Source organism: Leucoraja erinacea, chromosome 26, assembly GCF_028641065.1.
Source record: "Leucoraja erinacea ecotype New England chromosome 26, Leri_hhj_1, whole genome shotgun sequence".
Taxonomy (NCBI): Eukaryota; Metazoa; Chordata; class Chondrichthyes; order Rajiformes; family Rajidae; genus Leucoraja; species Leucoraja erinaceus.
In genome coordinates this window covers 28853651-28876919 of record NC_073402.1, presented here as the reverse complement: position 1 = coordinate 28876919, position 23269 = coordinate 28853651, and the positions used below count along the sequence as shown (strand labels likewise).

Below are 23269 nucleotides of genomic sequence, written 5' to 3'. Positions count from 1 at the left end.
GAGTTACTCTGGCACTTTCTACTTTTTTTTGTAAACCAGCTACTGCAGCGAAGGAAATAGGCAACCTTTCAGGCCGAAACTCTTCTTCAGACTGATGGGGGGTGGGTGGCAATTACAATTCCATGAATGGGTAAGGGTGAAAAATGCTGGTCTTTTTAACTTTGATTACAAAGGATATTACAATGTCCAATAGCTTCGCTATCACTGATTTGAGGCTCACTGGCCTATAATTTCTAGTTTTCCCCATATCCCTTCTTAAACAAAGGCAACGACATTAGCCACCAGAAGCCAAAGCAACCAGTAATATTATCTCAAACTAGAAGGAAATCTTGGAACAAATGGACAAGATTCTACAGGGAATATCACCTCTTTGTATCCTCTTTTTCCAAGTTCCTCCAGAAACATTCACACTTCAATTGGATCCCTTATTACTCATCGCTCTTATAAACTTCAGAGAACAAATGTTCATTCTACTTGGTCTTTCATCAATTATTCAAAGCATCATATCTGAGAAAGGGTGTGTTGGCCCTGGAGAGAGTCCAGAGGGGGTTTACAAGAATGATCCCAGGAATGAGTGGGTTAACTTAGGACAAGCATTTGATGGCACTGGGCCTGTACTCGCTGGAGTTTAGGAGAATGAGGGGGGCATCACATTGAATCGTAACGAATAGTGAAAGGCTTGGATTTATAGAGTGGATGTGGAGAGGATGTTTCCACCAGTGGGAGAGTCTAGGACTAGAGGTTATAGCCTCAGAATAAAGGACATTCTTTTAGGAAGGAGATGAGAAGGAATTTCTTGCGTCAGAAGGTGGTGAATCTGTGGAATTCTTTGCCACAGATGGCCATGGAGGCCAAGTCAATGGATATTTTTAAAGCAGAGATAGATAGATTCTTGATTAGTATGGGTGTCAGGGGTTATGGTGAAAGACAGGAGAATGGGGTTAGGAGGGTGAGATAGATCATCCATGATCGAATGGCGGAATAGACTTGCTGAGCCGAATGGCCTAATTCCACTCCTATAACATATGATTTTAGGATTCTTGGGGTGAGAGCTGTTCCATTACGTAGACCTTTGGTGCACAACCTCCATGTACATCCTTCCTAAGAAGAGCATTCATGGCTTTCCCAAATGCCTGCTGCATCTAGCTTTGTCATATCGGCACAAGGTCACATATCCCTCCAAAAATAATCTGTGCTTTTATTCTTTCTACCAAAGCAAATAATTCATATTTGATCTGATATATAACATTTGCAATTTTCCTACTAATCAAACCTGTCCAGATCTCTTGGCTGAATGCCATGCATGCTCTTCACTCCTCTCTGCAACATTAATTCATTACATCTCAAAGATGTCGCAGTCTGCAGCCCCACTAAATTCCCGGCCATATTTGGTATCGCATCAGACAACTTTCTTTCTTTGTTTAAGAAGGAACTGCAGATGCTGGAAAATCGAATGTACACAAAAAACCTTCTTCAAGTTTCTCCAACTTTCTTTCTTTCATTGGTCAAAGATGCAAACCTCAACAGTTCGTTGTCTCTGTACAAACCAATTAAAATTGAATCTTTGAATCTGAGTTCTTGGATTCGAATACGCACTTGGCATTTCTTCCTTTTCATAAGTTCAATGAGCAGAATTAGGCCATTCGGCCCATCACGCCTACCCCGACATTCAATCATGGCAGATCTATCTTTCCCTCTCAACCCCATTCTCCCGCTTCTCCCCATAACCTCCAACACCCGTACTAATCAAGAATCTGTCAATCTCCTTACAAATATCCATCAACTTGGCCTCCACAGCCATCTGTGGCAATGAATTCAATTTTTTCCACTTTTCTCAGACTGCACCCCTCATCTCTCGCATCATCTGCCATATTTTCACCTACCCTTCTGATCTTTCCCTCTCTGATCCAGAATGATCAGTTTACTGCAGAAGCCTCAGATTTGCCCCAAAGCTGCATCTAAATAGATTGCAAACCAGACACAACTCCTCCTCCACCTTCAGGTCCTATCTATGACCAGGAATCCTCGCCCACCCAACAGATTCTTTCATCTATCACAAGAATTCTTAATACACTTGCGTATCTCCCAATTCTGATTCACTTTTCGTCTATTCATTCATCACTAACCGCCAATAGGACATTTAACTAGGACCGAAAGGTCTGAATGACAACAAAGGAATCTAATTCTAATCTAAAACTATCCTCCCCCCACTGCTCCTTCACCATCTTTAAACCATTCCCTCCCGCTCCTTCACCTCCCAGCCCTTCACCACCTTTCAACCCCCACCCCTTTACCACCCTTCACCCAATCCCTTGACCAGCCAACACTTCTTCACCACTTCCCACCAACACCTTTCCTTCAGCCTTTCCCTTTGCACCCTCCCCCTGCTCCCACACCATGCCCACCATCTCTCTGACCCCTTTCTCACCCCATCCAATTGCCCCCTCCCCAGTTCTGTTGACCCCTCAGTAATATCCTTATCTCCACCTTCTGCACACCCCACCCACTCAGTTGCCCCCTCCCCACCCCCCGACTCCTCGGTAACCCTCTCAACTCCACCATCCACCCTCTCCCCAACCAACTACCCCCTCCTCACTCAACCAATTGCCTCCTCCCCCCCCCCCCCTCAGTAACCCTTTCAAGTCCACCATCTGCCCCCTCCCCATTCAACCAATTGCCCTCTCTGTCATTCAACCAGCTGCCCCCTCCCCTTACCCCCTCCCCGCCCAATATACCCCTCCCACTACCCCCTCACCACCCACCGTTCCCCTGACCCCTCAGCAACCCTCTCAACTACACCATCCACCCCCTCCCCACCAAATTGCCTCCTCCCCAAGTTGGCGATATGCAGAGTACTGTCCTGCCAACTACAAATTCAGAAGGTTCCTCACTCAACCAATTGCCCCCCCCCCCCCACCATCCACTGCGCCCGACCCTTCAGGAACCCTCTCAACTCTGCCATCCTCCCCCTCCCCACCAAATTGCCTCCTCCCCATTCAACCAATTGCCCCCCTCCCCATACTCTCCTCACCCCCACCAAATTACCTCCTCCCCATTGAATCAATTGCCCCCCCCCCTCATCTCCATCCCCCCCCCCTCCATCTCCATACCACCCCCCCCCCCCCCCATCTCCATCCCCCCTCCTCCATCCCCCCATCTCCATCCCCCCCCATCTCCACCCCCCCCCCCCCCCTCCATCTCCATCCCCCCCTCTAATGCATTTTTGTTGTCTCTGTACTGTACACTGACAATGACAATGAAAATTGAATCTGAATCTGAATCCATCTCCATACCACCCTCCCCCCTCCATCTCCCACCCTCCCCCCCTCCATCTCCATCATCCCCCCCTCTCCACCCCCCGATCTCCATCACCTCTAATGCATTTCGTTGTCTAATGCATTTCGTTGTCTCTGTACTGTACACTGACAATGACAATGAAAATTGAATCTGAATCTGAATCCATCTCCATACCACCCTCCCCCCTCCATCTCCACCCTCCCCCCTCCATCTCCATCTCCATCATCCCCCTCTCTCCACCCCCCCGATCTCCATCAACCCCCCTACATCTCCATCCCCCCCCCATCCCCATCCTCCCCATCTCACACCCCCCCCCCCTCCCTCTCCCCCCCCCCCCTCTCCATCTCCCCCCCCCCCCCTCTCCATCTCCCCCCCCCCTCTCCCCCACCCCCCCCCCCCCCCCCCCCCCTCTCCATCTCCAACCCATCCCCTCTCCATCTCCACCCCCCCCCCCATCTCCCCCACCTTGGCCCGCTTGCGTTTGCTGGTCCTGCGGCCGTCGGGGGTCTCGGCCGTGCCCCCCTCCGCGGTGCCCTCGTTGCTGCTGCTGCTGTGCGGCGACGCGCGCTCCTTCTTCTTGGGGGTGCGCTCGGCGGCGGCGGCGGCGGAGGAGGCGGCGGCTAAACCCAGGCCCAGGCCCGGGCACGGACCCCCGGGGCCTAGTCCCAAGCCCAGCCCCAGGCCCAGGCCGATGCCCTGACCCTGACCCTGACCGGGGCCGGAGCCGGAGCCGGGTCCGGGGACGATGCATGGACCCGGCCCAGGACCAGGACCAGGACCCGGGCCCGGCCCGTCCGCCGGCGCCTCCAGGCCTCCCTCAGGCCCGGCGCCTCCACCTCCACCTCCAGGTCCGCTTTGTCTCTCCTCACTCTTCTTCCCCGTCAACATCATCATCGCCGCCGCCTCGGGGCCCCCGATCTCCGGCCTTTCCCCCTCACAACCAGCCGCCGGGTGGATGGATGGATGGATGGACAGCCGGTGAGTGAGTGTGAGCAGCCGCGGGCGGGCGTGAGAGGGGCGGGCGGGCGGCTTCAACAATAAAACAACAAAAACACGGGCGACCGATCGACCGCTCACTCGACGCACGTCCCTCCCCCCCCCCACCACAACCTAGCTTGATGCCTCCCTCCTCGCGCCCCCATTGGCCGCCGCGCCGACAGCAGCGCTGCCCATTGGATAATCCCGGTGTCGATCATGTTGGGAGGGCGGTACTACAACGGTGGGGGGAGGGAGATGGGGTAGCGAGTTAGGTGGAGCGGCGGCGGCGGTGGACGGGGCCGCGCACGTAAGTACGTACGTACGTTGCGTACGTACAGGTGAGGCGCGTGCACGCGCTGCCTTGCTCAGCAAAGATCTTATAGCAGAGCGCTCCGCTATGAGATCTTTGTTGCTCAGTGTTTAAGAAGGAACTGCAGATGCTGGAAAATCGAAGATAGACAGGGTGGGAGAATTGCAACCTTCACGCGGTCCGCCCTGTTTCGACTAATGCAGTCAACTGGACGTGCACAAACGGAAGATCAAATAGAACAAGGTTACACAAAAAAGCTGGAGAAACTCAGCGGGTGCAGCAGCATCTATGGAGTGAAGGAAATAGGCAACGTTTCGGGCCGAAACCCTTCTTCAGACCCGAAACGTTGCCTATTTCCTTCACTCCATAGATGCTGCTGCACCCGCTGAGTTTCTCCAGCTTTTTTGTGTAACCTTCGATTCTCCAGCATCTGCAGTTCCCTCTTAAACACATCAAATAGAACAAGTTGTTCAACAACTGTGCACGCCACACGAAAGAAGAAGAAGGTAGACAAAAGTGCTGGAGAAACTCAGCGGATGCAGCAGCATCTATGGAGCGAAGGAAATAGGCAACGTTTCGTCCCGAATAGTCACTGATGCTGCTGCACCCGCTGATTTTCTCCAGCACTTTTGTCTACCTTGCACAAGTCAAGCAAAGATCCCATGGCAAGTATCTTTGGTGTCAAGAGTGTTTTATTGTCGTGTGTCCGAGATAAAACAATGACATTCTTACTCGCTGCTGCACAACAGAATATAATAAACATAGTACACGGTAAACAATATGATAAATGAGAGAAAAAAAAAGTTCAGTGTGTGTATATGTACACACTCACAAGTACACACACACACACACACATATATATACATATACACATACTCAAAAAACAAACAATAATAATGCAATAATAATAATTCTGAGTCATTCGTAACTTTCACTATGTCATGCTGTTACTTGTGGGCGGAGCACCAAGGCAAATTCCTTGTATGTGAATACTTGGCCAATAAACTTACTTACTAATAATAATAATAATAGTCTATTGTGGTTCAGAGCTTATTTGAGGCTGTAGACATCTTGTGTATGGAGTACACAGCCTAAAGTTATCGTTGTTGCACGTCGAGTTGATTTCATTAGTCGAAACAGGGTGGACCACATGAAGGTTGCAATCTCCCACCCCTGAGGTTGTATTGCTTAATAGCTTGATGGCTGCAGGGAAGAAGCTGTTCCTGAACCTGGAACTAAGGGAGATAGACATGTGTGGGAAGGTACTGCAGATGCTGGTGTAAACCGAAGATAGACACAAAAAGCTGGAGTAACTCAGCGGGACAACCAGCATCTCTGGAGAGAAGGAATGGCTTCAGACTGGTTAGGGATAAGGGAAACAAGAGATATAGAATGTGTTTAGGGAGGAACTGCAGATGCTGGTTTTCACCAAAGATAGACAATAGTCAATAGATAATAGGTGCAGGAGTAAGCCATTCGGCCCTTCGAGCCAGCACCACCATTCAATGTGATCATGGCTGATCATCCCCAATCTGTACCCCGTTCCTTCTCCCCATATCCCCTGACTGCTATTTTAAGAGCCCTATCTAGCTCTCTCTTGAAAGCACCCAGAGAGCCTGCCTCTGAGGCAGAGAATTCCACAGACTCACCACTCCCTGTGAGAAAAAAGTGTTTCCTCGTCTCCGTTCTAAATGGCTTACTCCTTATTCTTAAACTGTGGCCCTTGGTTCTGGACTCCCCCAAACATCGGGAACATGTTTCCTGCCTCTAGCGTGTCCAAGCCCTTAACAATCTTATATGTCTCAATGAGATATCCTCTCATCCTTCTAAATTCCAATGTGTACAAGCCATCCCGGGAATTAACCTTGTAAACCTAGTACTCCAACTTTTTGTGTCACCCATTCATGTTCTCCAGAGACGCTGTGTTAGTTACTCCAGCTTTTTGTGTCTATGTTAGGCATGGGTGAGTTGGGCCGAGGCACGTGTTTCTGTGCTGAGAGCTTCCTGACTGTAGGTGTAGCTGGGAGCTGGTTGAACAGGTAAGTCAGTAGTGGCCCATGTGATACTGGGCGGAGCAGCTGAGCGACACTGAGTGTAGGTGGAAGTGGGACAGTGGGAGGAGACACAAGGACTTTGTTCACTCTGAATCCCACAGGCTTCTTGACGCGGAAGAGACCGGAGTTTAAAACTTTTTCGTCTCCTACTCCTCCTTTCGACTGCGGACAAGAAAGATGAACCGACAGGAGGACGGGGTGCTGTTGAAGAACAAGCCGGATAACACGGCGTTCACGCAGCAGCGGCTGCCGGCCTGGCAGCCCATCATGTCGGCGGGGTATGTCCTACCCACCTTCCTCCTGCTCGGCCTGGCCTTCATCGGCATCGGCCTCGGTCTCCTCTTCTCCTCCAACAGTGTCATCGAGCTGGAGGTGAGTGTTTTACCCTCGCCCCCCCCCCCCCCCCCCTTCAACACGTTCCTTCACCAGGTCGTTTAGCAAAGTCACAGTCAGTCATACGTCCATGTGATAGGAGCACAATTGAGCCATTCGGCCCATCGAGTCTACTCCGCCCATTCAATCATGACTGATCTATCTCTCCCAACCCCATTCTCCCCATAACCCCTGACACCCGAACTAATATCATTGAAACATAGAAAATAGGTGCAGGAGTAGGCCATTCGGCCCTTCGAGCCTGCACCGCCATTCAATATGGTCATGGCTGATCATCCAATGTAGCCAATGAACTGGCCCCAACTACTTTCTGTGGCAGAGAATTCAACAGATTCACCACTCTCTGTGTGATTTTTTTTCTCATCTTGGTCCTAAAAGACTTCCCCCTTATCCACTGACTTGGTTTCATACAACACAGAAGCAGGCCCTTCTGGCACAATTAGAGTCATAGACTCACACGGTGGAAACAAACCCTTCGGCCCACAGCTACTTACAATATACATCAATGATTTGGATGAAAGGATTCAAGGTAACATTAGCAAATTTGCAGATGACACAAAGCTGGGTGGCAGTGTGAACTGTGAGGAGGATGCTATGAGAATGCAGGGTGACTTGGACAGGTTGGGGGAGTGGGCAGATACATGGTAGATTAAGTTTAATGCGGATAAATGCGAGGTTGTCCACTTTGGTAGCAAAAACAGGAAGGCAGATTACTATCTAAATGGCGTCGTTGGGAAAAGGGGAAGTACAACGGGATCTGGGGGTCCTTATACATCAGTCTATGAAAGTAAGCATGCAGGTACAGCAGGCAGTGAAGAAAGCGAATGGCATGTTGGCCTTTATAACAAGAGGAGTCGAGTATAGGAGCAAACAGGTCCTTCTGCTGTTGTTCAGGGCCCTAGTGAGACCACACCTGGAGTATTGTGTGCAGTTTTGGTCGTCTAATTTGAGGAAGGACATTCTTGCTATTGAGGGAGTGCAGCATAGGTTTACAAGGTTAAATCCCGGGATGGCGGGACTGTCATATGCTGAGAGAATGGAGTGGCTGGGCTTGTACACTCTGGAGTTTAGAAGGATGAGAGGGAATGTTATTGAAACATATAAGATTGTTAAGGGTTTGGACGCGCTAGAGGCAGGAAACATGTTCCCGATGTTGCGGGAGTCCAGAACCAGGGGCCCACAGTTTAAGAATAAGGAGTAAGCCATTTAGAACGGAGACGAGGAAACACTTTTCCTCACAGAGAGTGGTGAGTCTGTGGAATTCTCTGCCTCAGACGGTGGTGGAGGCCGGTTCTCTGGATGCTTTCAAGAGAGAGCTAGATAGGGCTCTGAAAGATAGCGGAGTCGGGGGATATGGAGAGAAGGCAGGAACAGGGTACTGATTGGGGATGATCAGCCATGATCACATTGAATGGTGGTGCTGGCTCGCAGGGCCGAATGGCCTACCCCTGCACCTATTGTCTATTGTCTATAATCGGGATCGAACCTGGGTCTCCGGCGCTGCATTCGCTGTAAAGCAGCAACTCTACCGCTGCGCCACCGTGACTGCCCTTGTCTTTCCGTTGACTGGTTAGCACGCAACAAAAACTTTTCACTGTACCTCGGTATACAAGACAATAAACCACACTCATAACTCATAACAAGTGTGAAGGAAGGAACTGCAGATGCCGATTTACACCGTGGAAGACACAAAATGCTGGAGTAACTCAGCGGGACAGGCAGCATCTCTGGAGAGAAGGAGTGGGTAATATTTCAAGTCGAGACCCTTCTTCAGACTGGGAGTCGGGGAGAGGGAGACTAGAGATATGGAAGGTTAAGGTGTGAAAAGGACAGATCAAAACGGACAATGCACAAGGAGATCGTTCATTGTTGACTGACTCCACGACGTTTCGGGTTGAGACCCTTCCTGAGACTGAGAGTCAGGGGGAGAGAGGGAAATTAGAGATATGGAAGGGTAAGGTGTGAAAACGACCGATTGAAGGAAATGTAGAATGGTCATTGTTGGCTTAAGTGTGAATGGGCTGTGATAGATTGGAAAACATTACAAAATAGGCTGACGACAAAAATGCTGGAGAAACTCAGCGGGAGCAGCAGCATCTATGGAGCGAAGGAAATAGGCAACGTTTCGGGACGAAACCCTTCCGGGTTTCGGCCCGAAACGTTACCTATTTCCTTCCTGAAGGGTTTCGTCCCGAAACATTGCCAATTTCCTTCGTTCCATAGATGCTGCTGCACCCACTGAGTTTCTCCAGCATTTTTGTCTCCCTTCGATGTTCCGCATCTGCAGTTCCTACTTCAACACAAAATAGGCTGGCAGTGCGTAAGCAATGGATAATATTTAAAGAATGCATGCACCCATTGCAGCAATTACTCACACCCATCCTACGCAAAAAAATTGAACTCCCTACTATAACGCAAGTTTCCGTGTTGCAAATTGGATACAGTGCGAGTCATGAATTGTGCAACACTACTTGTATAACGAAGGTCGAACTGCCTGTGACATGATATCAATTGAGAACCTAATTAACACAGTAATCAGACATCATTGTCTCTTGTTTGATAATTGACATTACCTGGAAAAGCACTCTCTCCCTGTCTCTGACAGACAATTGACAAACGAGTTCTCATTAATGAGAGAGGATGTTCTGAAGAAGGGTCTCGACCTGAAATGTCACCCATTCCTTCTCTCCAGAGATGCTGCCTGTACTGCTGAGCGACTCCAGCGTTGTGTGTCTATTCTCATTAATGACAGTTCTCTTGCCCAGAATCGAGGGACCAGAGGACATAGGTTTAAGGTGAAGGGGAAAAAGGTTTAATAATAATCCGAGGGGTAACTTTTTCACACAAAGGGCGGTGGGTGTATGGAACGAGCTGCCAGAGGTGGTAGTTGGGGCATGGTCTATCGCAACATTTAAGAAACAGTAATGCCCCTGCCTGTCCCACTTAGGAAACCTGAACGGAAACCTCTGGAGACTCTGCGCCCCACCCAAGGTTTCCGTGTGGTTCCCGGAGGTTGCAGGTGGTTGCCGGAGGTTGCAGGTAGTGGAAGCAAGTAGGGAGACTGACAAAAACCTCTGGGAACCGCACGGAAATCTTGGGTGGGGTGCAAAGTCTCCAGAGGTTTCCGTTCAGGTTTCCTAAGTGGGACAGGGGCATTACACAGGTACATGGATAGGACAGGTTTAGAGGGATATGGGCCAAATGCAGGCAGGTGGGACTAGTGTAGCAGGGACACGTTGGCCAGTGTGGGCAAGTCGGGCCGAAGGGTCTGTTCCTACACTGTATCACTATTGGTGGGGGGGGGGGGGGAAACCTCCATGTTAACTCCCGGTAGTAATCAGACACCTATGTCATTCAACAAGCAATTGTTTGTGTTGTGACATGTGTGGTGATACTCTATAAAACATTGTAACATTCAGCCATTAGTATTTTTGGAAGGTACACAAAAATGCTGGAGAAACTCAGCGGGTGCAGCAGCATCTATGGAGCGAAGGAAATAGGTGACGTTTCGGGCCGAAACCCTTCTTCAGACCGATGGGGGGTGGGGGGGGTGAAGGAAGGAAAAAGGGAGGAGGAGGAGCCCGAGGGCGGAGGGATGGGAGGAGACAGCTCGAGGGTTAAGGAAGGGGAGGAGACAGCAAGGGCTAGCAAAATTGGGAGAATTCAACGTTCATGCCATCCGGACGCAAGCAACCCAGGTGGAATATGAGGTGCTGTTCCTCCAATTTCTGGTGTTGCTCACTCTGGCAATGGAGGAGACCCAGGACAGAGAGGTCGGATTGGGAATGGGAGGGGGAGTTGAAGTGCTGAGCCACCGGGAGTTCAGGTAGGTTATTGCGGACTGTGAGCGGAGGTGTTCGGCGAAACGATCGCCCAACCTCCGCTCAGTCTCCCCGATGTAAATCAGCTGACATCTAGAGCAGCGGATGCAGTAGATGAGGTTGGAGGAGATGCAGGTGAACCTTTGTCGCACCTGGAAATTAGTATTTTTGGTTTGCAGTAACAAAGTAAACCTTTTATTATAGACAGCCCGCTGGGAAAAATAACCTTGTTTTTTCAACGCAAACCCTCCCGCCCTTTACACCCTCGTTTTTATTGGCACAATTGTTTTTATAACTTGATCTTCTGTAACATGAGCGTTCGTAGGAACTCATCTGTCATGTTATAGCAGAACTACATGCAAGTCAAGAAAATAAAGGCTGAAGTGGGTCTCGACCCGAAACGTGCCTGTCCCGCTGAGTTACTCCAGCATTTTGTGTCCAGTTTGGCAGTCTGAAGAACAACAACTGGGGTTTCCAACAGATCTTTATTCAAAAGTTTGATATCCAGTATACAGATTCTCCAGACACGCCTCCCCACAACGGTGGTCAGCGCTGAACTAACGCGCGCAAGCAAAAACCGCGCGAAACAAGCGGCCCCTCCCGAGTCACGTGACCCCGGCTACCGAACGCTGAGTTCGATCTCTGCGTACGCCAGCAGGTGCAGCTACAACATCTGCAAAATAAAGGCTCAGTTTAGTTTAAGAAGGAAGTGCAGATGCTGGAAGAATCAAAAATTAGATACTGCCTCACCCGCTGAGTTTCCCCAGCATTTTTTATCTACCTTCAGTCTAGTCTTTTGTTTATTGTCACGTGTACAATTTGGAAATCTTTTGTTGCGTGCTAACCAGTCAGTGGAAAGCCAACACATGATTACAATTGAGCTATTCACAGTTTACAGATGGGTGATAACCATATAACCATATAACAATTACAGCACGGAAACAGGCCATCTTGTCCCTACAAGTCCGTGCCGAACAACTTTTTTTTGCCCTTAGTCCCACCTGCCTGCACTCATACCATAACCCTCCATTCCCTTCTCATCCATATGCCTATCCAATTTATTTTTAAATGATACCAACGAACCTGCCTCCACCACTTCCACTGGAAGCTCATTCCACACCGCTACCACTCTCTGAGTAAAGAAGTTCCTCCTCATGTTACCCCTAAACCCCTGTCCCTTAAGGGACTAGTGTTCAGTGCAAGGTAAAGCCAGCTGTTGGGGTAGCGATATAAAATAGTGGAATGTTTTGTAATGTGTGATTGCAGATTCACTTCTGTGACCAACACTCATGTGACCACACCTGGAGTATTGCGTACAGTTTTGGTCTCCAAATCTGAGGAAGGACATTCTTGCCATAGAGGGAGTGCAGAGAAGGTTCACCAGACTGATTCCTGGGATGTCAGGACTTTCATATGAAGAAAGGCTGGATAGACTCGGTTTGTACTCGCTAGAATTTCGGAGCTTATAGAAACTTACAAAATTCTTAAGGGGTTGGACAGGCTAGATGCAGGAAGATTGTTCCCGATGTTGGGGAAGTCCAGGACAAGGGGTCACAGCTTAAAGGATAGTGGGGAAATCCTTTAAGACCGAGATGAGAAAAACATTTTTCACACAGAGAGTGGTGAATCTCTGGAACTCTCTGCCACAGAAGGTAGTTGAGGCCAGATCGCTGGCTATATTTAAGAGGGAGTTAGATGTGACCCTTGTGGCTAAAGGGATCAGGGGGTATGGAGAAAAAGCAGGTACAGGATACTGAGTTGGATGATCAGCCATGATCATATTGAATGGCGGTGCATGCTCGAAGGGCCAAATGGCCTACTCCTGCACCTATTTTCTATGTATCTAAATGGTCACCTGGGTTGGGCTTTACGAAGGAAATTATGGATTCAACTTCAGAAACTTGCCACGTAAGGTCTCTGTATGTCTCACATCGGAAATATTTTGACTTCCCCCACAGCTCGACTACACTGGCAACCTGCCGAACAGCTCGTGCTACCCATGTACCAACACCACCATCAAGGGTTGCAAGTGCAACGTGCAGTTCAAGGTGGACACGTTACTGGTGGTAAGAACATTAGAAGTCATATGTAGTAGGAGCAAAATGAGGCCATTAGGCCCATCAAGTCTACTCCGCCATTCAATCATGGCTGATCTATCTCTCCCTCCTAACCCTATTATCCTACCTTCTCCCCATAACCCCTGACACCCATACTAACCAATCTATCTCTGCCTCAAAAATATCCACTGACTTGGCCTCCACAGCCTCTGAGGCAAAGAATTCCACAGATTCTCTGCCCTCTGACGAAATAAATTCCTCCCCCTCTCCTTCCTAAAGGAACGTCCTTTAATTCTGAGGCTATGACCTCTAATCTTAGACTCTCCCATCTGTGGGTATGGTCTGCTTTGTTTTCCCGAAGACATCATCCAGGAATTTGCCACTCCACTTCTGTACTTCCAGTATATTGCATATTTCTCAGACACTTCAGTGTTTTAATTTAAATCTTTTAATTTGAATTTTGAATTTGACAGCAATTTGCATACATACAATGATAACAGACAGTGATAGTCAGGACATAATTGTACAACAGTATGTAAACGACCCTCAAAACCCCAAAAAAGGGTGTGGGGAGGGGGGGGGGGGGGGGTTGAGGGGATAGCAGCTGCAATAAGACAGAGCAGTGATAGTGGGCACTCAGTCCTCTTTACGAGTCCGGAAACAAGTTAAGAGAGAACAAGTTCCAGGAAAGGGTTCCATGTATCTAGGAATGTCTTGGCAGAGCCTTTGAGAGAGAACCTAAGTTTTTCAAGCTTTAAATTGTAAAGCACCTCCTTAATCCAGCAGGCGTGTGTCGGGGGACAGGTAAGCCTCCAGTTAAGCAAGATCAGTCTCCGGGCTAACAAGGTTGTAAAAGCTAGGACCCGCTTCAACGCAACAGAGAGGTTGGTGTTGGGAGGAATACCAAAAATAGCTGACAGTGGGTTTGGAGGAATAGTCTGGCCATAGTCTCTGCTTAGCACGTCGAAAGCACTCGTCCAAAAGGTTGCTAGCTTAGGGCAAGACCAAAACATATGACTATGGTTGGCAGGGGATTGATTCAGTGTTTTATCCACCTTTGGAGATGCAGCGTGGAAACCGGCCCCTTGGCTCACCGAGTCCGCACCGACCAGCGATCACCCCGTACACCAGCACCATCCCACACTAGGGACAATTTACAATTTTACCAAAGCCAATTAACCTACAAACCTGTACGTCTTTGGAGTGTGGGGGGGAAACCCACGCAGTCACAGCGGCGGAGACCCGGGTTCGATCCTGACCACGGGTGCTGTCTTTATGGAGTTTATACGTTCTCCCCGTGACCGCGTGGGTTTTCTCCGAGATCTTTTGTTTCCTCCCGCACTACAAAAACATATAGGCTCGTAGGTTAATTGCCTTGGTATAAATATAATTTGACCCCAGTGTGTGTGTGTAGGATAGTGTTAATACGCGGGGATCGCTGGTCGGCACGGACTCGGTGGGCAGAAGGGCCTGTTTCCACGCTGTATCTCTAAACTAAACATGTAACGAACACTCTGTTTTGCTGCACAGGGCCCCGTTTTCATGTACTATGAACTGTCGAACTTCTATCAAAATCAGCGGAAATATGGAGTGTCTCGGGATGATGACCAGTTGAACGGTGATTTGCAATATTTGAAGGTAAATGTTTAAGGATTTAAGGGAATTTTGGATGGGCACATGGAGGGAGAAGTTCCGGACTTGGCATCATGTTTGGCACAGACATTGTGGGCCAAAGGGCCTGTTCCTGTGTAGGAAGGAACTGCAGGTGCTGGTTTACACCGGAAATGCTGGAGTAACTCAGCGGGTCAGGCAGCATCTCTGGAGAAAAGGAATAGATGACGTTACAGGTCGAGACCCTTCTTCAGACTGAGAGTCAGTGGAGGGGGAATCTAAAGGAATGAAAAGGGACAGAATGAAGCAGAGCCTGCAGGGATGACTTAGGAAAGGTGGAGCCCACAATGGTCCGTTGTTGGCTGTGGAAGAAGTAATAACGAAGGGATTTGAACAGTGTGACTAGCTGGACGTCTATGGTGGGGCTGGTGAGGGATGAAAAGGGACGGAGAGGGAGGTAATGCAAGGGTTACCGGAAATTAGTTGGTAGGAACTGCAGATGCTGGTTTAAACTGAAGATGGACAAAAACGCTGGATTTATTCATGTTGAATCTTGGACCAATGGATACAGGTGAGGGGGGTTGAATGGCAGACAAAAGGGCAGAGATGAAAAGGGTGGGAGACAAGGAGAGATGGGGAGTGTGATGTGAAGCCAGAGTTAGGGATATAGGTGGAAGGAGGAGGTGGGGGGGGGGGGGCATGAGAGTGGGAGATATTAGTGCACGTACAGGGGAGTGGAGGGGAAGGAAAGGGGAAAGGCCTGGATAGATGGATGTGGAGAGGATGTTTCCACTAGTGGGACAGTGCAGGTTCTGAGGTCACAGACTCGGAATAAAAGGACGTACCTTTAGGAAGGAGATGACGAGGAATTTCTTTAGTCAAAGGGTGGTGAATCTGTGGAATTCATTGCCACAAAAGGCTGTGGAGGCCAAGTCAATGGATATATTTAAGGCAGAGATAGATAGATTCTGGATTAGTACGGCTGTCAGGGGTTATGGGGAGAAGGCAGGAGAATGGGGTTAGGAGAGAGACATAGATCAGCCATGATTGAATGGACTTGATGGACCGAATGGCCTAATTCTGCTCCTGTCACTTATGAACATGCAGAAGGAAACATTCCAGAATCCATCTGGACTGACTGGGTACCAAGGGACAGATGTGACCTCGGCTAAAAATAGAAACAATAAGTGCTGGAAATAGCCTGCGGATCAGGCAAAATCTGGGGGACAAAGACAGCATTAATATTTCCTGACCAGGACGGCAGTACGACAAACATCCAACATAGCAGATCTAGCCTTGTAATTTCAGTCTGACGAAGGGTTTGAGACCCTTCCTGAGACTGAGAGTCAGGGGAGAGAGGGAAATTAGAGATATGGAAGGGTAAGGTGTGAAAACGACCGATTGAAGGAAATGTAGAATGGTCATTGTTGGCTTAAGTGTGAATGGGCTGTGATAGATTGGAAAACATTACAAAATAGGCTGACGACAAAAATGCTGGAGAAACTCAGCGGGAGCAGCAGCATCTATGGAGCGAAGGAAATAGGCAACGTTTCGGGTCGAAACCCTTCCGGGTTTCGGCCCGAAACGTTACCTATTTCCTTCCTGAAGGGTTTCGTCCCGAAACGTTGCCTATTTCCTTCGCTCCGTAGATGCTGCTGCACCCGCTGAGTTTCTCCAGCACTTTTGTTTACCTAGCCTTTTAATTTTATGTTCTAATGAATGAGTGTTAAAAAAAAAAAAAATAACCAACCTGGAATTTTAATCCATTTTATCTGTCGAAATGACCCTTTAGTTTAGTTTTAGAGATACACTGCGGAAACAGGCCCTTTGGCCCACCATGTCCGTGCCGACCAGCGATCCCCGCACACTAACACTACCCTGCACACACTAGGGACAATTTACATTTGGAACAATTAACCTACAAACCTGTACGTCTTTGGAGTGTGGGAGGAAACTGAGGATCTCGGAGAAAACCCACGCAGGTTATGAGGAGAATGTACAAACTCCGTACAGGTACGCCTGTAGCCAGCATCGAAACGGAGTCTCTGGCGCTGTTAGTGCTGTAAGGCAGCAACTCCATTGTTGCACCATTGTGCTGCCTTTTTTTAGTAAGTAACCATATAACAATTACAGCACGGAAACAGGCCATCTCGGCCCTACATGTCCGTGCCGAACAACGTTTTTTCCCCTTAGTCCCACCTGCCTGCACTCATACCATAACCCTCCATTCCCTTCTCATCCATATGCCTATCCAATTTATTTTTAAATGATACCAATGAACCAATGATATAATGATATAAATGATACCAATGAAGTAAGTAAGTCAATTTTATTTATATAGCACGTTTAAATCAACTTGCGTTGAGACCAAAGTGCTTTACCTAGAAACAAATAATTAAGTTTCCGTACAGCCATAGAAAAATGTAAAAAAGAAAAATGACACAACACATTATAGAATTCAACATGAACGTCCCCCCACAACCGAATCAAAATGTTCCACTGTGGGGAAAGGCATCAGAACGTTTCAGTCCTCTTCCTCTGTGAATCACCCGAGGTCGGGGCCTATTTGTGGCCTCTGCAGCCAGTCCAATGTTTTCAGGCCCTCTTGCCGGGAAGCTGGAACTCCGGCGTCGGGTGAAACACTCCTCAGCTGCTTGGAAATGAATCAAAGAGATTAATTTAGTTTGGTTTAGAGATACAGTGTGGGATTCTATTGATTTTTTTTCTCCATATCCTTATTTCCAATCTTCAATGCCAGTTCCATTTATTTCCAGCTTCTGCAGATGCATTAACACTACCCTACGCACAATGGGTGCAATTTACACTTTATATCAAAGCCAATTAGCCTACAAACCTGCACGTCTTTGGAGTGTGGGAGGAAACCAGAGCACCTGGAGAAAACCCACGCAGGTCACGGGGAGAGCTGACAATCTCAGTGCAGACAGCGCCCGTAGTCAGGATGGAACCCGGGTCTCTGGCGCAGTTAGGCGGTAGCTCTACCAACACGCCACCGCGCCGCCCGACCTTCTATGTTTTTATCTTGCATTATTTTTTACTTTATCTGAGACGGTCTATACTGCTTATACAAAACCATAGAGTGGTGCAGCGGTAGAGTTGCTGCCTCACAGCGCCAGAGACCAGGATTTAATCTTGACTACGGGCGCTGTCTGTACGGAGTTTGCACGTTCTCCCCGTGACAGCGTGGGTTTTCCCCGGGTGCTCCGGTTTCCTCCATGGACGTGCAGGTTTTGTAGGTTAATTGGCTTCGGTAAAACTCGTAAATTGTCCCTAGTGTGGAGGATTGAGCTAGTGTACTGGGGGGTCGCTGGTCAGAGTGGACTAGGTGGGCCGAAGGGCCTGTTTCCATGCTGTATCTCTAAAATAAAATGAACTAAACAGAGAAATGACGGCGGATTTCAGTAGTGAGACTCGGTACAACCTGACCCAAGCTGACGTTGCCGACATTCCTGCTTTCCTGCTTTCACAGAATCCGTCCGAATACTGCTTCCCGTTTCGCCGGGATAGCAAGGGAAACCCCATCGCTCCATGCGGAGCCATCGCCAACAGCATGTTTAATGGTGAGTTCCTGCACATCCCGTCTCGGGCCACGATTCAACCTACTCCCTGTGGAGAGAGTGCCGTTACCTCGGCTAATCCGTGCTGTCATCATCTCCGTCACCCTGTATATCATCTGATGTGTCTATGTATATTCACCCTGTACATTCACCCAGAGAGTTGTGACTCTGTGGCATTCTCTGCCACAGAAAGCAGTGGAGGCCAATTCACTGGATATATCCAAGAGAGAGTTGGATGTGGCTCTTGGGGCTAACGGAATCGAGGGATATGCAGAGAAAGCAGGAACGGGGTACTGATTCTGGATGATCAGCCATGATGATATTGAATGGTGGTGCTGGCTCGAAGGGCCGAATGGCCTGCTCCTGCACCTATTTTTCTGTAGTTTCCCTGGATAGATGCCAGCGGAAATTAGAGGGTTTTTTTTAAGAGCACGGAAACAGGCCATTCAGCCCATTGAGTCCACCCTGATCATCGCCCATTCACGCTATTTTGAGGAAGGTCCTGACCTTATACGTCACCCATCCGTTTTTCCCCAGAGATGGTCCCTGGTCCCACTGAGTTACTTCAGCACTTTGTGTCCATCTTTTGTATAAACCAGCATCTGCAGTTCCTTTCTACACACCAGCTCTTTCCTATCCCACCCCCTCCCCTCCCTACACACTAGGGACAATTTACAGAAGCCAATTAACCTACAGACCCACACGTCTTTGGAGTGTGGGAGGAAACTGGAGTGGCCGGAGAAAACGCACGCAGGTCACGAGGAGAACGTGCAAACTCCGTGCAGACAGCACCCGTAGTCGGGATCGAACCCTGGTCTCTGGCGCTGTGAGGCAGCAACTCCACCGTGCCGCCACTGGGCTCGTCAGGTTGTAGAAGTGTCGGCTCGGTGGCGCAGCGGGTGGAACTGCTGCCTCACCGCACCAGGGACCCGGGTTCGATCCTGACTACGGGTGCTGCCTGTACGGAGTTTGTACGTTTGCACTGTGGCCTGCGTGGGTTTTCTCCGGGTGCTCGGCTCTCAGTTGTAAAATAAAAAGATCGGTATTTTTCTTTTCTTTCAGATTCCTTCGTGGTCTATAAGATGAATGACAACGGGACACGAACAAAGGTCCGTTTAAATGCCAAGGGAATTTCTTGGTGGACTGACTACAACGTCAAGTTCAATAACCCACCGACAGACAACGGGACTGATCTACGGGAGGTGTTTAAGGGTAATATGCAATTGCAGTAAATGTGATACTAACGCATTGGGATTTAGAACAGGCTGTATTTAGTGTCGTTTAGAGATACAGCGTGGAAACGGTCTCACCCAGTCCGCACCGGCCAGCGATCCACGCACACCATCACTACCCTACACACACACTAGGGACGATACATTAACCTACAAACCTGCACGTCTTTGGAGTGTGGGAGGAAACTGAAGATCTCGGAGAAAACCCACGCAGGTCACGGGGAGAACGTACAAACTCCACACAGACAGCGCCCGTAGTCGGGATCGAACCCGGGTCTCCGGCGCTGTGAGGCAGCAACGCTACCGCTGCGCCACCGTGGCCTCCCAACGTCTAACTGGTTTGCTTGCCCACAGGGACGGTGAAGCCAATTAACTGGCCCAGGCCCGCCTACGATTTGGACACGAACCCGGCAAACAACGGCTTCATCAACGAAGATTTCATCGTCTGGATGAGAACGGCGGCTCTGCCGAACTTCCGCAAACTCTACCGTCGCGTGGAGGGAGGTCTGCAGCGCGGCAACTACACGGTGGAGATCAGTTACAGTATCCTTGCCCTGTGAATAGAAACATAGAAACATCGGTGCAAGAATACACCATTCGGCCCTTCGAGCCAGCACCGCCATTCAATACGATCATGGCTGATCATTCCGAAATCAGTTCCCCGTTCCTGCCTTCTCCCCCATATCCCTTGATTCCGTAAGCACCCAAGAGCTAAATCTAACTCTCTCTTGAAAAACATCCAGTAAATTGGCCACCACTGCCTTCGCTGGCAGAGAATTCCACAGTCCCCACAGTCCCAGCTACAGCTGGCCACAAAGACTTTCAAGAGCGGGCGAGATGGGGCTCTTAAATATAGCGGAGTCAGGGGATATGGGAAGAAGGCAGGAACGGGGTACTGATTGGGGATGATCAGCAATTATCACATTGAATGGCGGTGCTGCCTCTAAGGGCCGAATGGCCTACTCCTTTATAACACGAGGAATCGAATATAGGAGCAAAGAGGTCCTTCTGCAGTTCTACCGAGCCCTAGTGAGACCACACCTGGAGTATTGTGTGCAGTTTTGGTCCCCTAATTTGAGGAAGGACATTCTTGCTATTGAGGAAGTGCAGCGTAGGTTTACAAGGTTAATTCCCGGGATGGCGGGACCGTCATATGCTGAGAGAATGGAGCGGCTGGGCTTGTACACTCTGGAGTTTAGAAGGATGAGAGGGTATCTCATTGAAACATATAAGATTGTTAAGGGCTTCGACACGCTAGAGGCAGGAAACATGTTCCCGATGTTGGGGGAGTCCAGAACCAGGGGCCACAGTTTGAGAATAAGGAGTAAGCCATTTAGAACGGAGACGAGGAAACACTTTTTCTCACAGAGCGTTGTGAGACTGTGGAATTCTCTGCCTCAGAGGGGAGTTCTCTGGATACTTTCAAGATAGAGCTAGATAGGGCTCTTAAAAATAGCGGAGTCAGGGGATATGGGGAGAAGGCAGGAACGGGGTACTGATTGGGGATGATCAGCAATTATCCCATTGAATGGCGGTGCTGGCTCGAAGGGCCGAATGGCCTCCTCCTGCACCTATTGTCGATTGTCTACTTGTTTCTCCTTGACACGTTGTTCCCCCAGATTACCCGGTGATTAGCTTCAATGGACAGAAGCGCGTGACGTTCAGCACCATCTCCTGGATGGGTGGAAGGAATCCATTCCTGGGAATCGCTTATCTTGTCTGTGGCTGTGTCTGTATCGTAACAACAGCGGTGATGTTCATCGTTTACGTTAAGTACCAAGGAGCCCATGCATCCACCGAGAAGTAGTTATTAACAAATCATTCGGGTGTAAAAATTGCTTGGCTACGGCAATGTGTTTACGAGGGTATAGCGGTCTCACTAAAACTTAACTGTGTGTGTGTTAACTTTCATCAGGGAGCAGAATTCTTTCATTATGTGTACTTTACAGATTAGAGCAAGTAACTACATTTAAATGTATACATTATACTGATCTATATGTATGTATGTATTATTATGATTGAAACAGATCTATTTTCCTTGAGACATTACTTTGCTGAAAGATAATTGTGGAGCAAGATTTATTGTAAAGAAATATTCTCTGGGTTTGTACATATTTGTTCAACGCTTGTGGTAAAATTCTATTGAACTTTTCTCCTAGTCTTTATTTTCAATCTTAAATGCCAGTTACACTTATTTTTGCAGATTTTTTTTTTAGAGATTAGTTTAGTTTAGAGATACAGCGTGGAAACACCGAGTCTGCACTGACCAGCGACCCCCCTCACATTAACACTACCCTACACACACACTAGAGACAATTTACATTTACACCAAGCCAATTAACCTACAAACCTGCACGTCTTTGGAGTGTGGGAGGAAACCGACAATCTCGGAGAAAACCCACGCTGGTCACGGGGAGATCGTGCAAACTCCGTACAGATAATCACCCGTAGCCAGGATCGAAACAGAGTCTCTGGCGCTGTGAGCCAGCAACTATACCGCTGGGCCACCGTGCCGCCCAATCTTGTGCCACCAATATTAATACCTTTGGTTCATAGATCAATCTGGCACTTAAAATTAACAACTGACATTAAATGGTGTTGGCAGCTAATTTTGCCTGCTGTCAAAACATTTTGTAGCTATTTCTGAAAAATATTTAATTTAAAAAATGTTTCTGGATATGCCAACCTGCGTAAATGGAAACAGCTTCAACCAGAGAGCAGCGCTGAACTACTATCGACCTCTTTGGTGACCCTCAGACTAACCTTGAGCGGGCTTTGCTGGCTTTACCTTGCACTAAACGTTATTCCCTTATCATGTATCTGTACATTGTTCCGGTGGGCGGAGTGACTCGCGTTGCAGCGGCCTCTGCAGTCCGTCTGCACCTTAAGGATAAGGGGGAAATCCTTTAAAACTGAGATGAGAAGAACTTTTTTCACACAGAGAGTGGTGAATCTCTGGAACACTCTGCCGCAGAGGGTAGTTGAGGCCAGTTCATTGGCTATATTTAAGAGGGAGTTAGATGTGGCCCTTGTGGCTAAGGGGATCAGGGGGTATGGAGAGAAGGCAGGTACGGGATACTGAGTTGGATGATCAGCCATGATCATATTAAATGGCGGTGCAGGCTCGAAGTGCCGAATGGCCTACTCCTGCACGTAATTTCTATGTTTCTATGTCTGTCTTTTTATTATTTTTTGGCTCATTTGAATGTAGTTTTTATTTTATTTTTTTGTATATGTGTGTGGGGGGTGGGGGGGGGAACTTTTAAAATCTTTCCCCTGCACGGAGAACCCGACCTTTTCCCTGTCGGGTCTCCGTTGTCGTTGGGGCCTAGCACTGTGGAGCGGCCTCCAGCAGGAACGACCTGGGGCTCCAGTCGCGGAGCCTGCGGACCTACTCACCATCGCGGAGCTGGCCGAGTCCGGAGCGGGTGGAGCGGTGGTGGCGCTCGGCTGCGACCCGACCCGACCCCGGGGATTCGGAGGCTCCAACCGCAGGTCTGGCGGACAGGAACACCGGGAGCCCACGGGTCCCTGCTGGGAGACCGCTTTTCGGGGCTTCCGCAACGGTGACTTCTCTCGCCCGAGTTGCGGGGTTGAAGAGTACCTGGAGCGGGGCCTTACATCACCGCCCTGCGCTGCTTGGAACGGCTGCGGGACTTTGCTAGCGCCCGCCGGGGGCTCCAACAACAAGACCCGGAGCGCGGCCTTGCATCACCCTAGTTAGCCCGCAACAAAAGCTTTTCAGTGCACGTGACAATAAACTAAACTGAACTGTAATTATCAGTTTGCCGCATTCTTCTGAATTTCAGGATATAAAACCCTTGGATGTGGGTAGCATTCTGGTAAATCGACGTGGCACTTCCTCGAAGAGCAAAATATTCCCACGGTGAAAGTCTGAAAAACATTTAGTCGTGAAAACCTCTCCAAATAGTTTGTCCTGT

General features: G+C 49.0%; 2 protein-coding genes across 3 annotated transcripts in view; one reads left to right on the top strand and one right to left on the bottom strand.

Moving 5' to 3' along the window:
• kdm1a (lysine (K)-specific demethylase 1a) overlaps positions 1–4308 on the bottom strand; it is a 41207-nt gene extending 36899 nt beyond the window's left edge. For both annotated transcript variants that reach the window (XM_055656585.1, XM_055656586.1), the window contains exon 1: positions 3763–4308. In XM_055656585.1, the coding sequence (XP_055512560.1) occupies positions 3763–4191 (429 nt within the window). In that variant the 5' untranslated portion in view covers positions 4192–4308. The remainder of the gene's footprint in view (positions 1–3762) is intronic.
• A 2348-nt stretch (positions 4309–6656) lies between these two features.
• tmem30b (transmembrane protein 30B) lies at positions 6657–21480 on the top strand. Its single transcript, XM_055656588.1, has 7 exons — positions 6657–7011; positions 12812–12919; positions 14441–14548; positions 18009–18099; positions 19159–19308; positions 19683–19871; positions 20948–21480. The coding sequence occupies exons 1-7, from the start codon at positions 6817–6819 to the stop codon at positions 21133–21135; spliced, it is 1029 nt and encodes a 342-aa protein (XP_055512563.1). The 5' UTR covers positions 6657–6816; the 3' UTR covers positions 21136–21480.
• The last annotated feature ends 1789 nt before the right edge of the window (positions 21481–23269 follow it).

Bases quoted from the DNA above. Each gene is read 5' to 3' on its own strand.
- tmem30b (XM_055656588.1), top strand. From the start codon at position 6,817: ATGAACCGACAGGAGGACGGGGTGCTGTTGAAGAACAAGCCGGATAAC. The intron at 7,012-12,811 runs GTGAGTGTTTTA...CTTCCCCCACAG, and splicing joins ACAGTGTCATCGAGCTGGAG to CTCGACTACACTGGCAACCT. The intron at 14,549-18,008 runs GTAAATGTTTAA...CTGCTTTCACAG, and splicing joins GTGATTTGCAATATTTGAAG to AATCCGTCCGAATACTGCTT.